Source organism: Delphinus delphis, chromosome 15 (genome assembly GCF_949987515.2).
Source record: "Delphinus delphis chromosome 15, mDelDel1.2, whole genome shotgun sequence".
NCBI lineage: Eukaryota > Metazoa > Chordata > Mammalia > Artiodactyla > Delphinidae > Delphinus > Delphinus delphis.
Window position 1 is genome coordinate 68886997 of NC_082697.1, and position 25987 is coordinate 68912983.

Genomic DNA, 25987 nt, shown 5'->3' on the forward strand with positions numbered 1-25987 from the left:
GGAGAGAGCCCGCGTGCAACAACAAAGACTAAACGCAGCCAAAAATTAAAAAAAAGTTAAAAGAAAAGAAAATGTTTTATAATAAGTCTAGTACACAATATATGAATATCTTGAATATGTATCATAGTGAAACAAACACACGTGAACCTACCTCAGCTTTAGAAATTATTGAAGTTGGGGCTTCCCTGGTGGCGCAGTGGTTGAGAATCCGCCTGCCAATGTAGGAGCCACGGGTTCGAGCCCTGGTCTGGGAAGATCCCACATGCGGCAGAGCAGCTGGTCCCGTGAGCCACAGTTACTGAGCCTGCGCGTCTGGAGCCTGTGCTCCGCAACGGGAGAGGCCACGATAGTGAGAGGCCCGCGCACCGCGATGAAGAGTGGCCCCCGCTCGCCGCAACTAGAGAAAGCCCTCGCACAGAAACGAAGACCCAACACCGCCATAGATAAATAAATTAATAAATAAAAATAAAAAAAAAAAGAAATTATTGAAGTGTCTATATACCCCTTCCCCATTTCGTTTCCCTAGAGGAGTGTCCTACCCTCCTCCCTAAAGGTCACAAGGAGCCTAACTTCTGTTTTTCTCCACTCATTCCTTTACTTTTCTGTATATTATTACCATATACGTTGTTTTTCTAAATAACATTAGTTTTGCTTGGATTGAACTTTACAAAAATGTTATCTATTTCTTCTTTCACCGAATATCATGTTTTTGAAATTCAGACACTGATGCTTGTAACTGGTAACTCTAGTTCGTTCATTTTCACTGCTACATAGTTTTCCATTGTATTCGTTTTCCACATATTCCTTCCCTCACAACATTTGAAAGGCGATTATGTGTGCAAAGCTCTTCGCCCAGTTCCTGGGGTAGAGTCGGCACTCAGTAAATACTTGTTCAATTTCTGAATGAGACTGAGCCCCAACTGACTGTAACACTGACACTTGTTTTTCCGTCTGGATTCTCTGCCCTTTGCCCCAGTGCTGAGAATCTTTCCAGCTCTTCCGCTCTGAGTTAACTACAGTTATAAAATTTCGTGACTAGCAATAAGAAACCCTGTGGCGGGGCTTCCCTGGTGGCACAGTGGTTGGGAGTCCGCCTGCCGATGCAAGGAACACGGGTTCGTGCCCCGGTCCGGGAAGATCCCACATGCCCCGGAGCGGCTGGGCCCGTGAGCCATGGCCGCTGAGCCTGCGCGTCCGGAGCCTGTGCTCCGCAGCGGGAGAGGACGCAACAGTGAGAGGCCCGCGTACCGCGAAAAAAAAAAAAAAAAAAAAAAGAAACGCAGGGGCCTCTCAAAGCCCCTAAGACTACAATTCCCGGAGAGCATTGCGGTGCCCTCTCACGTCAATTTCAGTTTACTTTCTCCCTCCGGGTACTTCCGGGTTATGTGGGCGGGGCCAAGGGAGTTGTCCAATGGGCACCTCCGTGGGCTGATGGGGCGGGGAAATTGTCCAATGAGCGTCTTCGCAAAGGATCTAATCAGCGGGCAGGTTGCTGGGGCAGCCGCCGTGGGCGGCGTCACTGAGCCGCGCCAGGTGAGCCTTGTAGAACCCAGTCTGTCTCTACTACCTTGTCCGGGGCTCGCTCATTTTCCCGGCGTCCGTCGACCCCGCTTCCATGTCACCGGTGGACGCAGCACCCCGACACCTTCACGCCCATGGCCACTAGCCTGAGGAGGCCCTCTTTCACCACCTGTTCTTCCCCTACCGACACGGACGACGAGGGCGTGCGCGGCACTTGCGAAGATGCTTCTATATGCAAGAGGTGACTGCCTGGCGTGGGGTTAGGGGCTGGCATCTCCGGGGGGCTGGGGCCTAGGTGGGAGGCGCGCCTGTGTCTAAGGAATACGCTTTTACGCCAGAAGTCACCCGTCAACTCGTGCGACATCTGTGAAATGCTCAGAGCAGGCATTCATCTACTTAACTCATAATTATCTAATTTTTGCTGTGGGCCAGGCACGGTACAAGCCCGCGGGTACCGTGCCTGGGATACGGCGCTGAACCAGGCAGACGTGGACTTGGCCTTCTCGGAGCCAGGGTCTTGCTGGAAACACACTTGAAGCGAGTAATAACTACAGTTTTGGTAGGTTATGGGGAGAAGTGCAGGTTCTCCCTCTTTTGTAGGTTACATTCCATTGGGACTTGGCGTGATCCCCATTGTGCACCTGAAACTCAGGTCAGTTAAGGGGGGAAATGACCTGTCCAGGGTCACATAATATTTGTGTGCAGAGCCAGTATTTTCCAGAGAGCTTTCCTGTGTGCTATTGGAGTCTGCACTTTTGCGGGTGTAGTGGGGGCTATGTGGGGGGCCGTTGCGAGCACAGGTATGTGTCACGTACCAGAAAGCATGAAAAAGAAAGCATGAGCCTTGAGTGTATGCCACTCATTCATTCATTCAACAAAAATTATTGAGGGAGTTACGTGGCGGTCCAGTGGTTAGGACTCTGCACTTTCACTGCCAAGGGCGCGGATTCAGTCCCTGGTCAGGGAACTGAGATCCCACAAGCCTGGCAGCGTGGCCAAAAACAAAAAAAGAAAACCCAAATTATGGAGAGCTTATTTCCTTTTGTCTGGTTGGTGGGTATTCAGTGATTGAGAACCCATGAAGAAGATTGACATGGTGTCTGAACTCACCCCCTAGTTGGAAAAGACAGGAAGCAAATAATTACCCAGGAAGTAATATAATTACAATTTTGTGTTTAATGCTGAGAAATACAGTGCGCCATTAGAGTTTGAAATTTAGTTGATAATGTTTGAGCTGAGAACAGATGACTTTAAAAAAGAAAGAAAATAGGGATATAGGAGGGTGTTCAGGCAGGTCAAGGAAGGAGTATGGACTGTTTGAGGAACTGAATGAATGCCTTGGAAGCTGCGGCCTTGTAGGGACCTGGTGGGGAAAACAAGTTTTGGGTTAAGGTTTGAACTTTTTGTAGGTCTTGGAGACTAAGCATAGTGATTCAGAGCATGGACTCTGGAGCCAGACTGTCAAGATGGGCCATTCACTAGCTGCGTGAACTTGGGCAGGTTACTAAATCACTCTGTGTCTCAGTCTCTTGATCTGTAAAGTGGGGATGAAAATAATACCCACTTCATAGGTGCTTGTAAAGATGAAATGATATTAAATATTAGTAAAGCACTTAGTGTAGTGTCTGGCGTGTAGTACGTGTTAGTGGTGGTTGATTAAATAAATAGATAAATACATTCATAAGTATTAAAGGCTTGAAGGCAGTCCCTGGTGAAATTTGTGAGCTTAAATGAATTATACCCAACTGTATTTCTTCTCCAGCTTTTGATCTCTGTTGACCACATCCGTAGCATTATTGAATTAGAAGCAATTTTTCTCATATTTGACTGCTGTTTGCTAAGAGAATCAGAAGTGCCGTCAGAATTACCAGAGAGAAATAAAATACTTTTCAGTAGCACGTTAGGGCTAGGTTTACTTAATATTTATTGGTAATACTTGGCTCATTTAATATTTGTTGGTAACATTTTTGGCCAACTTGCCTACATAAAGCAAATTAGGTACTATATATAAAATAGATAACTAATAAGAACCTACTGTCTAGCACAGGGAACTCTACTCAATACTTTGTAATGACCTGTATGGGAAAAGAATCTTAAAAAAGAGTACATATATGTATATGTGTAACTGATTCACTTTGTTGTACAGCAGAAACTAACACAACATTGTAAATCAACTACAATAAAAATTAATTTAAGAAAATAAAGCAAATTAGCTAGGAAATAGTTCAGACACAAAAGTACAGAGAAATAGTATAACCAGAGCATGCCTTTCCTTGGCTCTCTGTTGGATGGTTTTTATAATTTCGCCTCTTCTCTGCCTCAGTTTCCAATGCCCTTGGTGTCTTCAGACATCTCAACGTCATAGGGGAAGTTTGGATTTGGAACTGCAGAGAATCTAAGGCAGTAGTTCCCAGCCCAAACTGCACACCAGCAGAGCCTTTGGAGCTTTTAAAAGAAACGCAGATACTCAGGGCCGACTCTAGATCCACTGAATCAGAATCTTCTGGGGTAGGTTCCCGGGCCGTAAAAACCAGACATGTTTGCCATCTGGATGCACTTCATCAAAGCTTTTTTTGCACTGGGTTTTCTCTCATCTGGAAAAAACACGCAAAGAGATGGTGAGAATCCATAAGTTAATGTTTTAAGATATTTTGCAGGATTTAATAACTTTCAAGTTCTGTTGGTACTGTGACCTGCACCTTCACTGTAACATATGAAACCCTTAAGTCTTGTCAAGAAGTCATCTTATTAAATAGGAATTCTTTGTGTGAATTGTGGGCATGTTACTCTCTTTCTGCCTTAGTTTTCTTATCTTTATAATGGGGATAATAATGGTAGCTTGCCTTTTAGATATGAGGATTAAATGAGATAATCCATGCAAAGGTTAGCACAGGATCTGGCACGAAGTGAAGCCTTCAATAAATTCTTATTGTTATTTTGATTTTTCCTCCAGTCTGAATATTATTTGTTTGAAGTTACTGAAATAGCTGTGGGTCATGCTGGTTCCTGCTGCCATGAGTTACAGCTGTAAGATCCCTAAAATAATGTTCAAAAAGCCGATTAGCTCCCCAGGGCTCCTACAATTCAGTTATTTCTGTTTTAGTTTGCTCCCTCCTTTTGGTTTAGAGCCCCTCTGCAGATAATAATGCTGTTATCGGTCTCAGAGGGTTGTTGTGAGGCTTAAATGTGGCGTGCTTCCGGGCTTCCCTGGTGGCGCAGTGGTTGACAGTCCGCCTGCCGATGCAGGGGACACGGGTTCGTGCCCCGGTCCGGGAGGATCCCACGTGCCACGGAGTGGCTGGGCCCGTGAGCCATGGCCGCTGAGCCTGTGCATCCGGAGCCTGTGCTCCGCAATGGGAGAGGCCACAACAGTGAGAGGCCCGCGTACCGCAAAAAAAAAAAAAAAAAAAAAAAAAAAATTAAAAAAAAAAATGTGGCGTGCTTCCAAGAGTGCTTGGCACACAGTAGGTGTTCACAATTGGTAGTTGTTGTCATCATCACTGCCCCATTGTCACCAAATCATCATCATCATCGTCATCACCACAGACTCCATCACTCCTACAGTCCAACAGTTAGAACGCTTCTGATTGGATATTTTAGGTTTATGCCTAATAACTCCCATTTGATTCAACAGCTATCTATAGTGCACTTACCAGGATGGCTAACTCACCCCACTCCCCCGTCCTCCTTATCTTCCCCATCATGCTGTGCCCCTAAGTCAGTTCCCCACTCATTTTTACCCTTGATCGCACCCCTCCTGCAGCCCCCACTGTGCCCTCTGAAATTACCACTCCATAATCATCCCCCACCTCTATTTCCTTAGCCTCTCTTTAGTCATTCCGTCCCTCTCTTTGTATTGACGCTGGCCCTTCCCTGGGGATATCCTTTTCTTGAAGCCAAGTCATGCCTCTGTTTTCTCACACCCTGGATATCCTAGAATCAGGAGGATCAGAATTTGTGTCCTCACTGCTCTTTGTCCCCTCACCCCATTTCTTTGAGACCCACGTCCCCAGCATCCTCTCCTCCATATTACTGTTTTTTACCTTCTGCTGGTTATTCACCTAATTCATTGATGACTTGGGTATCTGGCCCACAGGCCTTCCTCTCTGCCTCAGTTCTTGCCATCATCCTAGTTGCCTTCCTAGCGTGCATGTGGAGGACCCAGTGTTCACGCGGGAACGCTTATTTTCTTGAACACCTCATCTGCAGTGATTACCTCTGCTCATCCACCTCTGTCACCGCTCCCGCCACGATCCCCTGGATTTCCATCCCGGTGCTGCATGCACCACCTCACAGATGAACAGTGCAGCGCCCTTCAACCCCAGTCTCTTCTTTCCAGCACGCTTGATCAGTTGTTTCTGCTCTGCCCTCAGCATCTTCCTCCTCAGGACCTCCATGGTTTTCGCCAGCCTTTAGACACGTCCCTGTAGGCTGCTACCTCTTAACTGAGCTTCGAGTTCATAGCCAATCCTTCAGTAGTTCTCTTGGCAATGGCTTTATTTCCCTTGCCCTTAATCCTAGTAAACCCAGACCCTGGTTGAACCAGACTCTCCGTTTTCACCCGGAATACTGGTGGTAGAAATCACACAGCAGGGTGGCTTCGTACTGCTGGGATTTCGTGTCAGCCAGCCTCACCTGTGCTCTTACAGGACCAGCTCATTCCAGCGTGATTCTCTGGCTAGCTCACTTTCCTATTCTCCAGTGTTTTGAGTGTAAAATTCGTAATAAAAATGAAACATTAAAAAGTTGATAGAGGGCTTCCCTGGTGGTGCAGTGGTTGAGGGTCCGCCTGCTGATGCAGGGGACACGGGTTCGTGCCCCGGTCTGGGAAGATCCCACAAGCCGCGGAGCGGCTGGGCCCGTGAGCCACGGCCGCTGAGCCTTGCGCGTCCGGAGCCTGTGCTCCGCAACGGGAGAGGCCACAACAGTGAGAGGCCTGCGTACCGCAAAAAAAAAAAAAAAAAAAAAGTTGACAGACATTTTATTTTAGAATTGCCTTATTTTCCAGCCAGTGGGAAGTTTTCTTTTTCATCTATGAATTTGAAACTTTAAAGTTATTAATCTTGGGAAAGCGGATGAAAGCCCTGAGTTAAAATAGGAGGCTCTTTTTAAGTTAAGGGAGCTTTGGGGCCTATCCGTAAGGGGTGTTAGAAAGAACTTACAGGGTTTGGGCTTCAGTTGGGTAATTTGGGGGAGGGTTCAAGGAAGCAGAGATTTGCCCAGGATTGGGTGCTCACAGGAGGCGGGGACAATTTTGTGATTGGGTAGCTCAGTCTTTTCTAGGAGGAGGTGTGTCTGACTTTTCTGGAGTCAGACACTCTGTGATTCGTAAAGAAGCCACAGTTGCTCATCTCAGCCAGGAGAGAGGAGTGTTTGGGGCCTGTGACTGGCATGATGACCTTGGTTTTGTCTGTTAGACAAAATTATGAAGGGGTCCTGTTTTGTCTCAATTCGTCGCTGTTGCAGTGCGACCTTGTGCTGCTGGTCCTGCGAGATTGTTTCTGTCCAACAGAAGGACAGCGTGGCCTCTGTGAGCACCAGGCAAGCATCTAACTGCAGTGAAGCCTGGCTCGTGGTACCAGGCCAACTCCTAGCGGTCAGCACTGGTTTTCTTATTTTCACAGGGGAGGAGAGGTGAGTCTTAAAAAGGCGAATAGGTGTTTACCAGGCAGAAGAAAAGAGCAGGAGCCAAAGAGCATAGAGATCAAAGCTCTTAGGGGAAGTGTTAGGGGAACTTGACCTTGGATGGGCGCTGGGTAGCAAGAGTGAATTCTGGAGAGGTTGTCAGAGAACAGAATGGGGAAGGTCCCAAGGGCTTTCAAGTTGGGGAACTGACATGATCTGGGTTTGTGTTTTAGAAAAATCCCCAGCAGCTGTGCAGCAGATGGGCTGGTGACAAAGGGAAAGTCTGTTCCCTTTTCCTTCCCGACGGCCACAGCCCTCGCTCACCTGATCTGTTGCAACACGTCCTTATTGTTCTACCTGCTTCTAGTCTGGCCATCTCCCCTGTCCAAGTGTTTATGCCGTGGCCAGGGTGATTTTTTCAGAATCACAAATCTTATCCTGTCACTTTGCTACTTGAAGCTTTTTGATTCTCCGTCAGCCACAAGATAAATAGCGACACGCCTCACCTTTCCTCATCTGATCACGCTACCCTGGATCTGATCCTTGCCAGCTGGAAATCTCCATTTGGATTTCTCAGAATGATCTCAAATTCATTATTTCCAAAACTGCACTCAAGATCACCTTCCCGAATTTTCCTCCACGCCACCCCACCCTCGCAACTCAGTGGGTGATGCCATTGTCCCCTCAGTTAGAGTAAAAAAGGTAGGAGTCATCGTGGAGCTGCTCTTTCACTTACCCCCTGTAAGTGAAATTCATCTATGAATTTGAATCTATGAATCAATCACCGAGACCTTAGATTGTGTCTGCAAAATGTTTCTGGAATCTACCTCCTTTCCTCCACCTCTGCGGCTGCCGTCTCAGTCCACGCTCAGGTCATCCGTGGTCTGAGCCGTGACACCCATCTGCCAACTGAGCTCCCCAATCATGCTTACGTCCCCAAGTCCAGTTCTCACACTGAAGCCAGAGGTTTGCAAAAGGCACATGGGACCTTGTCACTCCCTAGTTGAATGGCTTCTTGTTGCTGTTAGAAAAAGAGCGAAGTTTCTCACATGGTCCGCCCGGCCCTGCGTGCTCCGTCTGGCTCCTCCAATCTTGCTTCCCCCAGCTCTTTCCTTCTCGCCACCGTCCTCTCAGTTCCTCGGGCGAGACCTGTTCCTGTCTTTCCTGGGGCCTTTCAGCCGGCCATTCCCTCCCGAAATGCTTTCTCCCACCCTTCCTTGTCTGATCAGCTCCATGTCATCCCTCAGACTGATGCCTTCATTTGCTATTCATTATTGAGACCCTGCTCAGTTTATGGAGACCCTGTTCTAGTGTGGATGCAGAAGTGAATGAAACAGACAAAAACGGAGCTGTCATGGGGCATGTATTCCAGTGGAGGAAGCAGCCAGGAAGCAAACGAGCAACATATCTGGCACATGAGATGGTGGGCGATGCTGTAGGAATGTTGGAAGGCCACGTGAGCCGGGATGGCCAGGGACGGCCCCATCGAGAAGGTCAGTGCGGGGGAGGGAAGGAGCCCTGAGGATGGACTTCTGGGGAAGCAATGTCCCAGGCAGAGTACAAAGGCCCAGTGAGGCAGGAGCTGGCCCTGCCTGTCCCAGGAGCTGCAAGGCCGGCTGAGTGAGGGGGAGACGAGCTCTTTTAAGGACTCAGCTTTCACTCTGAGTGAGATGGGAGCCGCTGGGGGACTTGGAAGACAAAGGTGACTTGGGTTTGAACAGGATCCCTTCAGCGTCTCTGGTGAGAACAGACTGTAGGGGGCAGCATGGAGGCAGGGAGATGTGCTCTCAGAATACCCCAAGTCAGAGATGCTGGGGGCTTGGCTCAGGATGGTAGCGGTGGAGGTGCTGGGAATCCATTAGAATCTGGATACACTGAAGGTCAAGCTGATAGAATGTACTGACGGATTGGATGTACGGTGAGGAGTCAAAGATGACGCCAAGATTTTTGACTTATCTCAGGTGTGGCTCCTTCCAGGAGGCCTTTTTGGCTCCTGCAGACAAGACGTAGCCTGTGTTCCGTGTTCTCGTAACACTCCGTGCGTCTCCTTTGTGGTCATCAGCCCAGTTGTAGTTCAGACATGCTGTTTAATGTCTGTCCCTTCGACCAGAATGAAAACAACACAAAGCAGGGACCTGTCTACCTTAGTGCCATTCGCATTGTAGACACACAATAATTATCTGTCGGATGGCTAAATTGATTAGACCCGAATGCAAATGCTCAAGATTATATTTCCTGATGAGGTCTTAAAAATTCTGGCTTTCTGTTTAACTGGTTTTCAGTGGTCCGTATGTGTTAGAAGCCAGACCAGGGGCTGTAAGGCTGAAATTCTACTGTGCAAATAATAGAAGTTCATCTGATTTCTCAACCGAATCGACAGATGTCCCCCGCTACCCCGTCATGAAAGCAGGACACAGGATCACCTCTCAGGAAAGCCAGCGTTTTCCCGAGGGCCCTGGCCTCTCCAGCACACTGATTGCATCTTCACAGCTATGCCCCAGAGAGCAGGGCTAAGATTTTGATCTGAAATACTTTGAAGGCAGGTGCCAAGGTACTTTCCACTCCCAGAGAAGACATGTCACTTTAGAACTAGAACATACTGTGGAGGATACGTTAGCTGCCAACCTTGCCATCAGAAAGGTCAAATAAACTGGGGATGTTTTATCGCCCCCATTTTTTTTTTTTAATAAAAGGAAAACATTAGATTTTGGAAAACATTTGCGAAAGGTAGTGATCTTAGATCTCAAATAGTAATATCACATCTTTTTTTTTCCCTCTCTTAAAAGCTTCATTTTTTAAATGAGAAAGGTGAGTACAGTTGACTCTTGAGCAAGATGGGTTTGAACTGCACAGGTCCACTTAAGCAGGCAGAGTGTTTTTTCATTAAATACCATTCTACACGATCCAAAGTTGTCAAATCTGTAGATGCGGAACCGAGGATACAGAGGGCCAACTGTAAAGCTGTACCTGGATTTTCTACTGCATGGGGGTCAGCACCCCTAACCTCCACGTTGTTCAAGGGTCAACTGTACTTTTTCCCCACTCAAGAGCCTACTGTGAACATATTGTACATGTAATTTCACCCAGATCTGCCTCATTCTTTTTATTGGCTGCACAGTATTCTGCAGTGCGGTTGTACCTTATTTGACTGTTCTTTTGGTCAGCATTTAGGTGGTTATGATTTTGTTCTTAAAATCGTGCTGTGGGGGTTTCCTGGTGGCGCAGTGGTTGAGAGTCCGCCTGCCGATGCCGGGGACGCGGGTTCGTGCCCCGGTCCGGGAAGATCCCACATGCCCCGGAGCGGCTGGGCCCGTGAGCCATGGCCGCTGAGCCTGCGCGTCCGGAGCCTGTGCTCCGCGGCGGGAGGGGCCACAACAGTGAGAGGCCCGCGTACCGCAAAAAAAAAAAAAAAAAAAAAAAAAAAATCGTGCTGTGATGAGCATCTTTGCACACGTGTTTGAGTTTTCCCGTGAGACAGATTTCAGGGGAGAAGCTTCTGCAAGATGGTCCTCCAAGGAGGTGATAATCCATTTCCATTCTTAACCTATGGTGAACGGAGATGCTAATCATGGAACATTCTCAGTCTCTTAGATTGTTCACCAACTGGCAGGTGGAAGATAACACCTGTTCTTAATTTGTATTCCTAAAATCACGAGGGAGACTGAGCATTTTTTGACTGCTCACACACTCATTGATATTTTCTGTGTGAATCCTCTCTCCCACGTTGCTGTCCTACTGGGTTGTTGTCTTTTTCTTGTTTGGTTATTTGTATTTTTATTATTGATTTGTAAGAACCTTTTGTATCTGGAATAGTAATCCTTTACCTTGGTATTTGTTGCAGCATTTTCTCTCAAGCTGTTGCTCGTCTTTCAGTATAGCTTGTACTGTACATTTCATAATACAGAAGTGGTGACGCTTTAGGGTATAGAATCTGACAATCTAACTTTATGGCTTGTGGTTTTGGGGTAAAGCTTTTAAAGGCCATTCTCAATCTTTATAACATTTTCTTTTAGCACTTCTATGGTTTTGGCTTTTATGCTTAGATCATTCATCTATATTTATTATTTTGGACATTATAAGGTAGCAGTTTTAATTTAATTTTGTCTCAAATTATTAGCCATTTGTTCCTACATCATCTATTAAATGGTCTTATTTTCCCCATTGATTTGAAATGTCACTTGTATACTAAATTCTTATATATACTTTAACACAGCAGTGCATATGTCATTCTTTTTTTTATTGAAGTATAGTTGATTTACAATATCGTGTTAGTTTCAGGTGTACAGCACAGTGATTCAGTTATACATATATATATGTGTATATATTTATATATCTATATTCTTCTTCAGAGTCTCTTTCCTTATAGGTTATTACACAACATCGAGTATAGTTCCCTGTGCTTTACAGTAGGTCCTTGGTTGTCATTTCTTGACTTCCAGTTGAAATCGCTTTTTTTTTTTTTTCCATTTTGATGTCTGAAAATTTTCGACTCACAAAGTTACTCAGCTGTGAATTGATTCAGAGCTCCCACAGCTTGCTTCACAGGGTGAGGATAGGTTTGTAGCAGGGTTATCAGATTTTTTTTAGTCTGTTTGAGCAGCTGTGCTCTGGGAAGAAAGCAAAGGAAGGGATACTAGCAAGAGCCATGTATGTGTCTGAATCTGCCCATTTTCGTAAGGAAAGCAGTAGCTTTTTGGGAAGCCCAACCCTGTAGACTTCTGTGTACTTCTCATTAGCCATCATTAGGACACATGGCTCCACTCCTGGGTGCAGGAAAGTGTGGGGAGGTAAGAATTTCCAATAGGGCAGATTGATGCCTCAAACAAAATTGGGGTCCTCTTAGGAAGAAAGGGTGAATGGATATTGGAAAGGGAACTTGGAGGATGTGCTATATCCCTCACCTTTTTTTTTCCTTCTGGAATTTCCTCAGGTATTCTTAGGAGAGAAGGGGAATGGGGAGAGGGAGATAATATATACAGAATAAAATGTTCAGTTTGATGAGTGTTGATAGTTGCATATATCTATGTACCACCACCCGAAACAAGATAAAAAATATTTCTGAAACTCCAGAAAGTTCCCTTATCTCTACTTAGTCTCATTACCACTCCCCCGCCCCCCAGCAACCATTTTCTGTTTCGGGCTACCATAGATTTGCCTATTCTTGAATGTCATATAAACAGAATCATACAGTATGCATTCTTTTTGTGTCTTTCACTCAAGATGTTCTTTGAGATTCATCCATGTTGTACACGTTGTCAAAGATAAACGCCCGTTGTCACAGATAAAGCTGGATGCTAAAGTGGTAAGGTCAGATTTTAATCAGCAATAACTATTGCAACAGGGAGAAGAATCCAGCATGAACTAAACTCAACTCTGATTTGTACAGAGGGTGTTTTAAAGGGCAAGTGAGGGAGGAAGGAGGGGGGCGAGCAGGGATTCAGTAGAATCAGAGAAAAAATTACAGAAAATGGGAAAAGGGAGTGTTGGTCCAGCAGAAACCATCTGGATTTGCTAGCTGGGAGACAGGGAGGCCCTATCTTTAGGTGTTGCCTAGAACCAACAGTAAGTTCTTTTGGCAGTCTTGAGTTTTCTCAGGCAGGCATGCTAAGGGGGACTAGAGACACCCTAGTGGTGTGGCCTTGAGCTGTTAGGAGCTATGTTAATGTTTGCTCAGGTCTTTATATTATAGGCCAAGGTTGATGCCTAGTAGAGGAGGTCTCAGAGGAGCCTGGCTAGAGTTTGGTCAAGGAGATAATCTTTGTCAGGGTAAAATAGTTTGCTCCTTTTTGTGTTGTATGAATGTACCACGATTTGTTCATCCATTCACCTGATGATGGACATTTGAGTCGTATCTAGTTTTTGGCCATGGTGAATAGGCTGCAATGAATGTTCTTATATAAGCCTGAATTTTTCTTGGATAAATATCTAGGAGTAGAATTGCTTAGTCATAGGGTGGGTATGTATTTAACTGCCAGACTAATTTCCAAAGTGGTTTTTATCAGATTACACTTCCCACCAGCAATGTATCAAAACTCCAGTTGCTCCATATCCTTGTTAAACATTCAGCATTGTTAGTGAGTGTGAAATAGCATCTCATTAAGGTCTGAAATAGCATTTCCCTGGTGACAGATGTATACTTATTGTGTGCTTATTGGCCATTCTGCATCTTCTTTTGTGAATTATCTGTTCAAGCCCTTGCCCATTTTCACTAATGATGATAATGTTGATTTTGACTTGTTGGAGTTCATTATATATTCTGTATAGGAATCATTTGTCAGATAGATGTGTTGTAAATATACGTACACATATAGGAAAGTGAAATTTTTAAATATTATTTACAATAGCAGTAAAAAACCAACTGTCTAAATCCCAGTCAAAACCCTAGCCATCTTTTTGGAAAAACTTAACAATTGATTCTAAAATGTATATGGAAACACAAAAAATCTAGAGTAGCCCAAAAAAATGTTCAAAAGAAGGGTGAAGTTGGGGAACTTACACTGCTTAATTTACTGATTTCTAAGACCCACTGTAAAGCTACAGTGATCAAAACAATGTGGTCTTTGCATAAATGTAGAAAAATAGATCAATGAAACAGAAATAGACCTATACCGGTGCTGTAAGTTGATTTTTGCCCCGAGTGCCAAGTCATTTCAATGGGGAAAAGTGAAGTCTTTTTAACCAATAATTCTGGATCAACTGGATATTCAAGTGGAAACAGAATGAACACTGACCTCCTTCTGTACACACATACTAATTTGGGATGGACCATAAACCTAAATATGAAAGCTAGAACCGTAAAGCTTCTGTATGAAAACATAGGGGAATACCTTGGCAGCCTTGGGTAGGTAAATATTTAGTATGTAGAACACAAAAAGTACTAACTACAAAGGAAAAAGAGATAAACTGAGAAAATGAACAGGCAAGCCTCAGACTGGAGGAAGTATTCAGAATACAGGTTCTTAAATGTTTTATTTTTTTCAAAAATACATCAGCATTATTCAGGTCCATGGCATCCTGTTACTGTGTTCTGTATTAATTTTATTAATTACATTTTCTTTTTTTTTGGTTAAAAATTTAGATATGAGACATTGTACCAAGGGGACTGATTTGATTCTTCTACTTATTTCACTCTCTGTGAATGTAGGTTCCTTTTCCGTTTATGCTTTGACCACTATTCAATGACTGCTTACAAGAGAGACAGTAGATTCTAGATCATATTACTTGTAAAGTAATTAGATGTTAGATGAAGCCAAAAGGCAATACCAGTAGTCTCCTTTGGGAGGAAACTAGCCTGTGAGTCTTCTTAGTTATTCAGGCCCAGTTTTTTAGATGATTGAACACTTAAGTTCTGCCGATCTGCTTAGGAAAACAAAAAGAAGCTTTCAAGAGCTCCCAAGAAAGGAAGCAAATCTGAACTCTGTTTAGGTACAGAGTCTATTGCACTTAAGACTTTGCTTCCTATCTTCCATTTATAAACCAAGAATAAAACCAACAGGAAATAGAAACCAAAAATTGAAACTAAAAGATGTAGAAGAACAACAATAAAATTAAAAATTAGAGGACCACAAGAAGTATGCAGTTAAAATCCCAAACTTGAAAATTAGTGCTGAGAATATTCGGTTGATTTTTGCAATTGCATATATATAGATTTACATACATACAGATACATATGTATCTATAAGCAGCTAAGCAATACACATACACACACACACACACACACACACACACACACACACACACACACGATGGAGATGTATCATTTAAGCACTAAAGTGTTTGGGGAGGGATCTAAATCCAGTGGGTAGGTAGGTTTGTAAAGCAGTTAATTTCCTTAAAGGTTCCACAGCTTGGGCAAACCACCTTAGGGTTGTTACAAGGGCTCAACGTATTCCTATTTGTCAAGCATTTGAAGGTTGCCTGGCACGCGGTAAGCACGCAGTCAGTGTTCAGGAGAAGTGAAACAAACCAGCCCCAGCCTTGACCCTCATAGTCAGGGAGACCAGGGAGGGCCTTTCCCAGTCCCTGAATCCTCAGATGAAGAAATGCCTGTTGGAAGGCGTTTCACAACTTCACATGAATTTCCCATTGTTGCAGCTGATACTTATGCAAATAGGACAGAATCAATAAATGTCTCTTTAATGAATTGGTGGTTGGGCCAGATCACTGTTTCCCATGAGAGGAATGTGAGATGGTTTTAGGCAGTACACAGATAGATGTTTTAAATGTTAATGGTTAGGTATTCGTTACAGTGTGTGTTAGAAGAAAATATTAGGTAGCACATCAGACCTGAGTACTAAGAAAATTGAGTTTATTTAAAGACATATTACATTGGGAAGGAGGGGGCGTGGGAGGGAAGGATTGGGAGTTTGGGGTTGCAGATGCAAACTGTTATATATAGGATGGTTAAACAACAAGGTCCTGCTGTAGAGCACAGGGAACTATATTCAATATCCTGTGATAAACCATAGTGGACAAGAATATGAAAAAAATATATATGTATAACTGAATCATTTTGCTGTACAGGAGAAGTTAACACATTGTAAATCAACTACACTTCAATGAAATAAATGTTAAAAAAAGACATTACTTTGAACAGGTGGTATGTGAGTGTCATGAACATTTTGAAAGCAATAGTGATTGAATGAAGATTGAGTGAATCTTTCAGGTCTTTCCAGATCTGAGATGTTTGATTCTCTGATTCTGGGTTTGAAACATGAAATCAAGATATTCAAATGGAAGGGATGTTCTCTGGATTTGGGAAACAGAGGATGATCGTGGAAGTGACAGAACTAGGTGCACAGTATTGGGGTGTGGAGATAACCACTATTAACATGTTGGTATCTACTCTGGGCAGTCTTTATATATATGTGTGCGTTCATTCTAACAAACTTGGGAATGTCCTGTCCGTATAATCTTGTGGCCTGCTTTGTCGACCTGATACTATAACTCCAGGTACAGCGTTCTTGTAAAAAAAAAAAAAAAAAAAATCTTTGTGTTCATTCTTGGTTATTTCCTAAGGATAAAATCCCAGAAGTGGGACTGTTTGGCTATTGTGTTCACACGTTATTCTGGCTTCTTATACCTGTTGCCACAGTGCCTTGAAGCATGACTGTGCCAGTTTCCAGTTTGGACATTGGTGCTCCAGGGCCCTCTTCCTCATTCCTCTCCAAAGCCAGATTCTATTAAAAAAGGGTTTTATTGCTGATTTGATAAGAGCAGTACTGCTCTCTTGTTTTTGCTTTCATTTTCATTTTGCTTTTTTTTTAAAATCATTGATAAGGCTGAGCTTTTTATATGTTCATTGGTCAGTTTTTCTTCTTTTGTGAATGGTTCATTTTTGTCCTTTACCCATTCTTTTTCTTCTGGAATATTAGTTTTTTCCCATATTAATTTATGAGTCCTTTATATTGTAAGGATATTAGCACTTTGTGACCTGTTACAAATATTTTTCCTAGTGTAATATTTGCCTTGTATGCCTTGTATGAGCAACTTACTGTTGCTCTTGTTGTGAAGACAATACTATCTTTTTGATGGAAATAATTAATTTAGTTTAAAAAGAAATAGAATAACATCATTTAAAAGTGGCAGATATTGGGCCTTCCCTGGTGGTCCAGTGGTTAGGACTCCGCGCTTCCACGCAGGGGGCGCGGGTTTGATCCCTGGTCGGGGAACTAAGATTCCACATGCCGTGTAGCACAGCCAAAAAAAAAAAAAAAAAAGGGCAAATATTCCTCCCTTGTTAGCTATTCCGTTGCTAAATGTTGACATCTGGCGAGTCCCTTGTCATCATAGGCAATGGTGGTTCCTCACAGTTCAATACTATTTTTTAAAATTGTAGTATAGTTGATTTACAATATTGTGTTAGTTTCAGGTATACAACAAAGTGATTTCAGTTATACATATAGATGTGACAATACTATCTGAGCCATTTTGTGACACACATGGTCTTGCATTTTAACTTCTCTGAAATCAGATGTGACTTACTCTCACTGTGTCCTGCAGACACTGTCAAGTCTGTTAGAGGTGTCCTTACCTGTGCAAGCAGGCATGGAGGTTATTTCTGCTGGCATGGCATGGTTGGGCAGCTGTGACCACAGTCCCTGGTGCTTTTAGTCCACATACTGTTTAAGGACCATTTGAAGAAAGAACCCAGATCCTGATTGCTGTGGAAAATCATCCCTTGATACCTTCTAATGAGATCAAGAAAGAGCCAGTATCAAAACTTCCAGGGTGAGGGTTAGCTGCTTGGAAGAAAATCTCAGAGAGGATGGTGGAGATCTGTTAAGGAATGTATCCTCGCTAACGCCCTCGATGGCACGGAGGTTGATATTGTGTCGAAAGGCACAGACATCCTGAAAGTGAAGTCTTAGCAGCTTACTTCACTCACCTTTTCCTTTTTCTGTCTGTACGAGAGAGAGAGATGATGACACTCTGTCCCAATGAAGGAGCTTTTTCAGTAATCACAAAATTAAAATTCTAAGCGATAAGAAAAACATTAATTGGCAGTGTTTTTTAACTTCTTTTTTCTTTATTTATTTTTAGTTTTAGTTTTTGGCTGCGTTGGGTCTTCTTTGCTGTGCGTGGGCTTTCTCTAGTTGTGGCGAGCAGGGGCTACCCTTCCTTGCGGTGTGAAGGCTTCTCATTGCGGTGGCTTCTCTTGTTGCAGAGTGCGGGCTCCGTAGTTACGGCACACGGGCTCTAGGGCATGCGGGCTTCAGTAGTTGCGGTGCGTGGGCTTCAGTAGTTGCGGTACGTGGGCTCCATAGTTGTGGTGCGTGGGTTCTAGAGCGCAGGCTCAGTAGTTGTGGCGCATGGGCTTAGTTGTTCCGCGACATGTGGGATCTTCCCGGACCTGGGATCAAACCCGTGTCCCCTGCATTGGCAGGCAGATTCTTAACCACTGTGCCACCAGGGAAGTCCCTTTCTTTTTTCAGTCTTACAATTGGTGGTGTCCTGGATATAACGAAATATAGCCTATGTTCATGAACCTCTTGCCGTCCCCAGTTCTTCTAATTTACGTTTCAGATGACTGGTTAGTATTCATTGTGTGGATGCACTGTAATCTGCTCGGCTGAATCATGGTGCCCGCCTCCCTTCAGAGCTCCCAGCAGCAATGCCCAGCAGCACCCTCTTCCTTCTTCGCAGCAGTGTGTTGTACATCTTTTTATCTTGGCCACTCTCAAAGGCAAAGCAGTGAGCCTTTTTCCTTGGAGGCATGGAAACCACTGGCAGTCATCTAGATTTGAGGACTGCAAAGAGACACATGTTGGAAAAATTAGGAAGTAGGAGTCATGGGTACTAGTGATCAGGGGTCCTTGTGTTATGTCCAGGCATCTCCCCAGATGATCGGGGGTCTTTGTGTTATGTCCAGGCATCTCCCCACCTTTCTGTACTGCTGCACATCACTGACCGCGTCCAGTGTGTTGTGGAGATCCATCCCATGCTCCTGCCAGGCCCTGTGTGACCTGAGTCTGCTTCTCTCTCCAATGTCTTCTCCAGTTTCTCCTGTTTTCTTACTCTTCTCCAGCTGCCCTGCCTACTTCCTGCTACTAGAACACTCCACGTGCACTCCCACCCACCCCCGAGTGTTTGTATCTGCTGTTCCTCTTACCTGGAATGCCTTTTGCACAGCTGCCTTTCCCTAATTCTCTAGGACTCGACTCAGCCATGCCCTTTAAGAGAGGTCTTCCCTTTCACCTCTGAAGTAGGTCCTCCATCCGCCATACCATTATATCCCTCGTTTGTCATAATCTCTGTCTTTGTCCCTTCTCTATTTTGTTCACCACTGTAACCCTATGCCTGGCACTTAGCAGACGCTCAATAAATATTGCTAGACCAAATCAATAATATTAACTCAACTGATAATGCAGAGTTGGGAGGAATAGAAACTGCTCCTTGTTTTCCGAGAGGGCACTAATAAATCCAACAAGGAACACTTAGAGGGGGGCAAATTGATGAGCTTTTCAGCAGTTCGAGTTTCTTCGCAGTGGGGTGAGTGCCTTCTCTGTGGGCAGTAGTCAACAGTGGCTCCATGTTATCGAAAGGATTCTTGCTCTGGATGTTGGGCTTGACTAAAGTCCCTTCCAAGCTCTAAATTGTTCGAGGCGTGTTCTCATCACTGGTCTACCGTTCTTGCTTCAACTGCAGATATGGCTGTTACCACTAGATGGCGCGAGATGACTCCTTTGAAATCAGCGTTCCTCAAACTGCCACCCACAGTGAGAACACATTTTTCGCGGCACTTATACCCCCAACACACACTTGAAACAAAAGCTTCACAAAACACTCTTACAATGTGGAATGATGCTGCTATTTTCTGTTTTACTCTGTTCTACTTCATTTTCTAAAAGGGAGATTTGCAAATTATTACATCGATTTTATGATATGAATGGGTCACAACTCATTGTTTGAAAAGCACTCTTTTATTTTATTTTATTGGCCGTGCTGTATGGCTTGCGGGATCTTAGTTCCCTGACCAGGCATTGAACCCTCGCCCTCAGCAGTGAAAGCGCAGAGTCCTAACCACTGGACCGCTGGGGAATTCCTGGAAAGCACTATTTTAGAAAACTGGGCAAGTTTGTTTGTAAAACTCTGTGGGTCTGCTGTTTTCCTTGGACAGTCTGGGCTTATAGCAAATTGTGTTCCTTAGTACTTCGTGTGTTTCTTTGTTGAGTTGCTGCCTTGAGTAGTTGAACATATGTGCTTTGTTGTGGGTGTCTATGGATGTGCAGACGTGGATGCGAGAGACTGGAGGAGGCATGTTTGTGCAGAATTCAGCACCTATTGCTGTCAAGGCAGCAGTAAGCCTTGTTGGTAGATATGAAGAAAAGGAAAGATGTAATATGTGCTCTGGGAGCTTAGAACTTAGCTGGGTGACACCACACACACACACACACACACACACACACACACACCCACCCACCCCCAGCCACCTTAAGTTTCAGTTTATTTATCAAGCAACATGGAAATGGATGTATTATTCAGGATATCACTTAGGATGCTTAAGACTGCAAGTAACAGAAGCCTGACTCAATTTGACTTAAGTGGTAAAGATGTTTCTTATCTCACTAAGTATTCGTTGCCAGGTAGAGAAGGCTCCAGGCCCACAGGGGTGTGGCGTGGCCTTAGGGATCCAGCTTCCTTCCCTGACTTCTCATTTGTCCTAAGGCTGGTTCCACTCATGGTTGCCAGGAGACTTCCAGTGGTAATCAGGGCTTCAGCTCCTAGGCTTGGAACACTACAACTTTAACTGCTTGTAGTGTAGACTGGGTTAGAGAGAGTTTGAGCTACCCTAGCATTTTCCAAGTTATAGCTGTTTTATTTGTTCCTAGTTTCCCCACTGTGACCTCCTTAAGGGACATGAAAGGACAGGTATTTAATACAAAGTCAGGAGAAATACTTTGGTAGTTGTTAGTGACGTCTGCCAAATATTTCTGGGTCTCCCTTCCCCTGGACACAAAACTTTTGGTTGAGCCGAGTTATCTGACTAGCTCTGGCCAGTGAGTTTGCTGAATGAATAATTGGTTGCAGGTCTTCTGTATGAAGTATGAGGTGAGGTTATTTGCTGTTTAGGGTCCTGGGAAAGGAATTAGTGATAAGGGGGAAGAGGTAAGAAATGGTCGTGGTGGGAAATGTGATGGGCAGTGTATGTGAATGCAGAGGTGGATGGATGAGTGAGTCTGTTTAAGCTTGTGCTGGAGCATTAAATGTGATTTGGCCTTTTTAAAATTGAAGTATGGTTGATTTATAATGTTGTGTTAATTACTGCTGTACAGCAAAGTGATTCAGTTATACATATATATACATTCTTTTTTAAAAAAAATTCTTTTCCATTATGGTTTATCACAGGATATGGAATATAGTCCCCTGTGCTCTACAGCAGGACCTTGTTGTTTATCCATTCTGTATATAATAGCTTACATCTACTAACCCCAACTTCCCACTCCAGCCCTCCCCCAACCCTCTCCCCCTTGGCAACCACCAGTCTGTTCTCTACGTCCATGAGTCTGTTTCTGTTTCATAGATGGGTTCATTTGTATCATATTTTTAGATTCCACATACAAGTGATATCATGTGGTATTTGTCTTTCTCTTTCTGACTTACTTCACTTAGTATGATGATCTCTAGTTGCATGATTTAGCCTTTTGAGGTCAATAAATTTCTTGTGGATCCTTGACCTGGTTCCTGGGAACGTGGCCGTGGAACCTGGCCTGAACCTACTCTCTATTCACCTGCTTCCTTTTTCATCTCTTTCAGGTTTGCAGTGAGCATTGGCTACTGGCAGGACCCTTATATCCAGCATTTGGTGAGACTATCTAAAGAGAGGAAGGCCCCGGAAATTAACAGAGGCAAGTGACCATCTCCCTCCCCGACATCTCATCAGCTGAGAGGCCTGAGGTTTTAGGGATTCATTCTTAAAAAGAGAGTTCCGGGGTGTACTGTCTTCAACAGTGTATGAAAGTGCTCATTTCCCAACTTCCTCACCAGCACAGTGTATTATGAAACTTTTCATCTTTGTTCACCTGACACATGAAAAATGGTTTTTACAGTAATATAAAAGCCATTCACATATCTTTTACTATAAAAACCATTTGTAGATCTTTTACTGTGAGCTGTCTGCTCACATAAGGGATTATTTTTGTTGTTGTTGCCCTATTAAAGTGTTAGTAACACTATTAGGTTCTGCAAGTAATTTCCATCAAGGAAGTTGAAGGAGTTGAGATAGGAGGGTGACTTAGTTTCAGCCAGATCGAGAAACTGACCAGTGAACGTAATTCTTGTATGTGTGGGGGATCTAGGCCCTAAAGATGGGTCACGTAGGTGGGTTCTATAAGAAGGGCAAAGGAATTTGTAAATGGTTGTTCCTGAGAAGAAGGACATGGTAGTTACTTTGAGCTGAGGGTGAATCCAGGCATCAGTTAGATTGGGCAAGGCCTGGTTAAGAGGCCTTTCTTAAGCCTCCCTCCCCAGCTCTTGAGACAGATTTCCCAACGAATGTTCCAGAGACAGGGACCCACCATGGCTCGGTGCCCCAGGCGGCATGTCAGCCCCCCTTCCTTCTTCCTCTCCCGGTTTGCAGATTGGGGACCTCCAGCCCAGTAGGAGAGCGCTTCCCAAACGTCTTTGGTGAAGACATATTTTTTTCTCCCAAGTCGAATCCATTGTGGGTGATATTCTGTAATATACAATAAAGATGATTTACTAGGAAAATGAAATGTAGACACAAGCCCAAATTATTTATTTATTTATAAGGTAGGGATTATCAAATGGATTATTTTATTTTATTAATTTATTTTTTTTGGCGATGCTGCGTAGCATGCGGGACCTTAGGTCCCCGACCAGGGGTTGAATCCGTGCACCCTTGCAGTGGAATCACAGAGTCCTAACCACTGACCTGTAGGGAATTTCCCCGAATTATTTATTAGCAACTCACCAGACATAAAATTTCTCTGTCAAATGGCAATAAATGCTACTCTCAAATTTTGTTCTTAAAACGGTCACACCTCAGGCTTCCCTGGTGGCACAGTGGTTGAGAGTCCGCCTGCCGATGCAGGGGACGCGGGTTCGTGCCCCGGTCCAGGAGGATCCCACATGCCACGGAGCGGCTGGGCCCGTGAGCCATGGCCGCTGAGCCTGCGCGTCCAGAGCCTGTGTTCTGCAATGGGAGAGGCCACAACAGTGAGAGGCCCACGTACCGCAAAAAAAAAAAAAAAATGGTCACACCTTGAGCAACAGGCCTTTAGAACAAGACAGACGCTGTCTTCCTGTCTCCCTTCTGGGTTTCCCATCTCCTTTGTCCCAGCTCCCCACCCCAGAGCTTAACAAGTCCATTAATTAGGCCACCACTTGCTGGTGTCTCTCCTCCCGCTGTCTGCGATGCCATTTTATAAACACAGAGGCTCTAACCCAGACAAGATGGAGGTGAAAGGAACAAGATAAGAAGCATGGCTTTCTTTGCTTTGGCTGACATTCATCTGCCCAATTTCCTGACCTAAAAATATTATTTCCCACACGCTCTTGCAATTTTGAGTTTTACCAGAGTACTAATTAGCTTTCCCTAGAGCCGTGAAAAAGCACATTTACAAGAGAAGCATTTAGATCAGATGTTTTGATATAAAACACTTGTCTTTCCTAAGTAAAAGTATAGGACACTATTTTTCTTCAGATCGTTAATTCCACCATTAAGTAGCTAGTACTTACTTTTGTTCAACCAGCTTTTTTTTAAAAAAAAAAACGGAAGAGAGTTTGAAAGTCATTATTTCTCCCATGAAGTTTGCAGATAAACGCTGACCCTGGAGAAGGGCAAAGTGTAGTTTTGCTCTCCCTAGCACCGTGGGCTTTGCAGGGATTATTTCTGTCGTCACCGAGTGATAGCTTGCTTCTCTGTCTGTCTCTTAGGATATTTTGCTCGAGTCCATGGCGTCAGCCAGCTTGTAAAGGCATTTCTACGGAAGACAGAATGTAATTGTCAAATTCTAAACCTCGGGGCTGGGATGGATACCACCTTCTGGAGGTTAAAGGTAAATTAAAATTTCCCGTTTTCTCTTTCCAGTTGTTTAAATTTAATTTGTTGAAGACATTCACCTGGTTCAAAAGCGTAAAGGAAAGATTAAAATGCAGTGCAGTGGCAGCCTGTCTCCCACCTCGCTTTGCAGCCCTCCAGCCCCACAACTGCCTTCATCCCTGTACTTCATCTCACCAGAGCCCTAGTGAGGATATGTGGGTGGTTTCTCACTTTTTGCTGCTACTAACTGGGTTATAGTAAACATTCTTGGGTACATTTCCCCTGCATATGTGGCAGTATACCAGGAGAAGGAGCAAGGATTCTACCTGTGGAACTGCTGAGACAAAAGAACACTCGCGTTTGTAATTTTGACGATAACTTAAGATTTTATTGTCGGCATTGCAGTGTCTTAGGTAACATTTGGAGATTTGCAAGGCTGGGTAATGATAACATGATGCAAAGCCCTTTTGTAGTCATTCTCTGATTTGATGCCTCAATTGTTCTATTTGGGTTCAAGGGCAGGTGTAATTATACTCACTCATAGGAAAGGAAACTTGGGTCTAGTCAGTGGCAGAACCAGGACTAAAGTTCTGGTCTTTGATTCCTGGGTTGGATTTTATTGCCAAACCTTTTCCCTACAAATATCTCACTGATTGCAGTTTCTTTCTTTTTCTTTTTTTTGTAGGTTTGTACAGATTTTTCTTGGTTCTTCTATCAGGTCAGTCATGTGGTAGTAATGGGTATGTGCGTCTCTCCAGATTTCTTTTTAAAAAATAATTAATTAATTTGTTTTTGGCTGTGTTGGGTCTTCATTGCTGCACGCGTGCTATCTCTAGTTGTGGTGAGCAGGGGCTTCTCTTCCTTGCAGTGCGTGGGTTTCTCATTGCAGTGTCTCCTCCTGTTGCGGAGCACGGGCTCTAGGTGTGCGGGCTTCAGTAATTGTGGCACTCAGGCTCAGTAGTTGTAGCTTGCAGGCTCTAGAGTGCAGGCTTAGTAGTTGTGGCGCACGGGCTTAGTTGCTCTGCGGCACGTGGGATCTTCCCGGACCAGGGCTCGAATCCGTGTCCCCTGCATTGGCAGGCAGATTCTTAACCACTCTGGAAGCCCCTCTCCAGATTTCTTGCAGGCGTAGACCAAGATAGATGAGAGTATATAAGCATAACTCGACCTGCATTATCTATTTTGTCCCTAATTAGCTCACTTGATAAGAAGGTCTTTGGTCATCAGAGCTCCCAGTCTTTCTGTTACTTGAGAATCAGTGTCCTCAACATGGCCCTAGTATCGTTTGCCTCTGCATTCTTCCTTCTAGATGAGATAACTGACATTTATGAAGTGCGTTTACATATATGACGTCATTAGTTAACACAAGAGCTGTGTTGGGTGGGGGAGCTTACACATCTGAGGGAAGTGGGGCTTTGAAAGTCTGTGTCTTCCCCCAAATTGGACAACCAGTGGCATTAGGACATGGAACCAACATTGGCTCCAGCTCTTCAGACTCCCAATTCCTTCCTCTTTCCTCTGCACACAGCTCTGTGGTTGTTCAGGGAGAGTCTTTTCTGTGGGTCGATTGTGCCTCTGTAATGCCGTGACCCTGGTGTGGTGGAAGCAACTGGAACAGAATGTAGTGTAAGAGTGTGTGCACTGCCAGCATTACAGGGGCCACTGGAGAAACCCCTCCTTTTTACCCTTTTGACTTGGTCATATGGTTTGGTTTTTTTCCCCATCTTGTAGGTGGGTTAATAATGAATAAATCTGAGATTTAAATTTCTGAGCCAGGTACACCGAGTCTTATGTGCCCCTTCCAAGAAAAAGGTTCTCTGTCAAAGGTGAGGAAGGGGAGTAGCACAGGGCCTTAAAGTCCTTTGTGGAAGTTTTTTGTTTTATTGATAATTGTATTGATCCAAAGGGCTTTTTAAAAATCTAAAGTTTCTCTTTTTTTTAAATTATGCTTGTTTGCTCTTTTTTTTGCACTATGCAGGCCCCTCTCTGTTGTGGCCTCTCCCGTTGCGGAGCACAGGCTCCAGACGCGCATGCTCAGCGGCCACGGCTCACGGGCCCAGCCGCTCCGCGGCATGTGGGATCTTCCCGGACCGGGGCACGAACCCATGTCCTCTGCATCGGCAGGCAGACTCTTAACCACTGTACCACCAGGGAAAACCTTGTCTGCTCTTTTATTATTATTTTTTGTCTTTTCCATTTTGTTGTGAGTTTTCCCCCCGATTTGATGTTTGCCTTTAATTTTTATTTTTTATTATTTTTTGGCTGTTTGCGTACTTGCGGGATCTTAGTTCCCCGACCAGGGATCAGACCCCGTCCCCCTGCAGTGGACGGGCGGAG

The 25987-nt window shown here is 44.3% G+C and overlaps 1 protein-coding gene across 1 annotated transcript in view; it reads left to right on the top strand.

Annotated features, from left to right (window-relative positions):
• The first annotated feature begins 1502 nt into the window (after positions 1–1502).
• Positions 1503–25987, top strand: part of LCMT1 (leucine carboxyl methyltransferase 1) — a 53590-nt gene continuing 29105 nt past the window's right edge. The window contains exons 1-3 of the mRNA XM_060033084.1: positions 1503–1762; positions 21403–21494; positions 23545–23666. Coding sequence (XP_059889067.1) covers positions 1656–1762; positions 21403–21494; positions 23545–23666 — 321 coding nt within the window. The 5' untranslated portion in view covers positions 1503–1655. The remainder of the gene's footprint in view (positions 1763–21402; positions 21495–23544; positions 23667–25987) is intronic.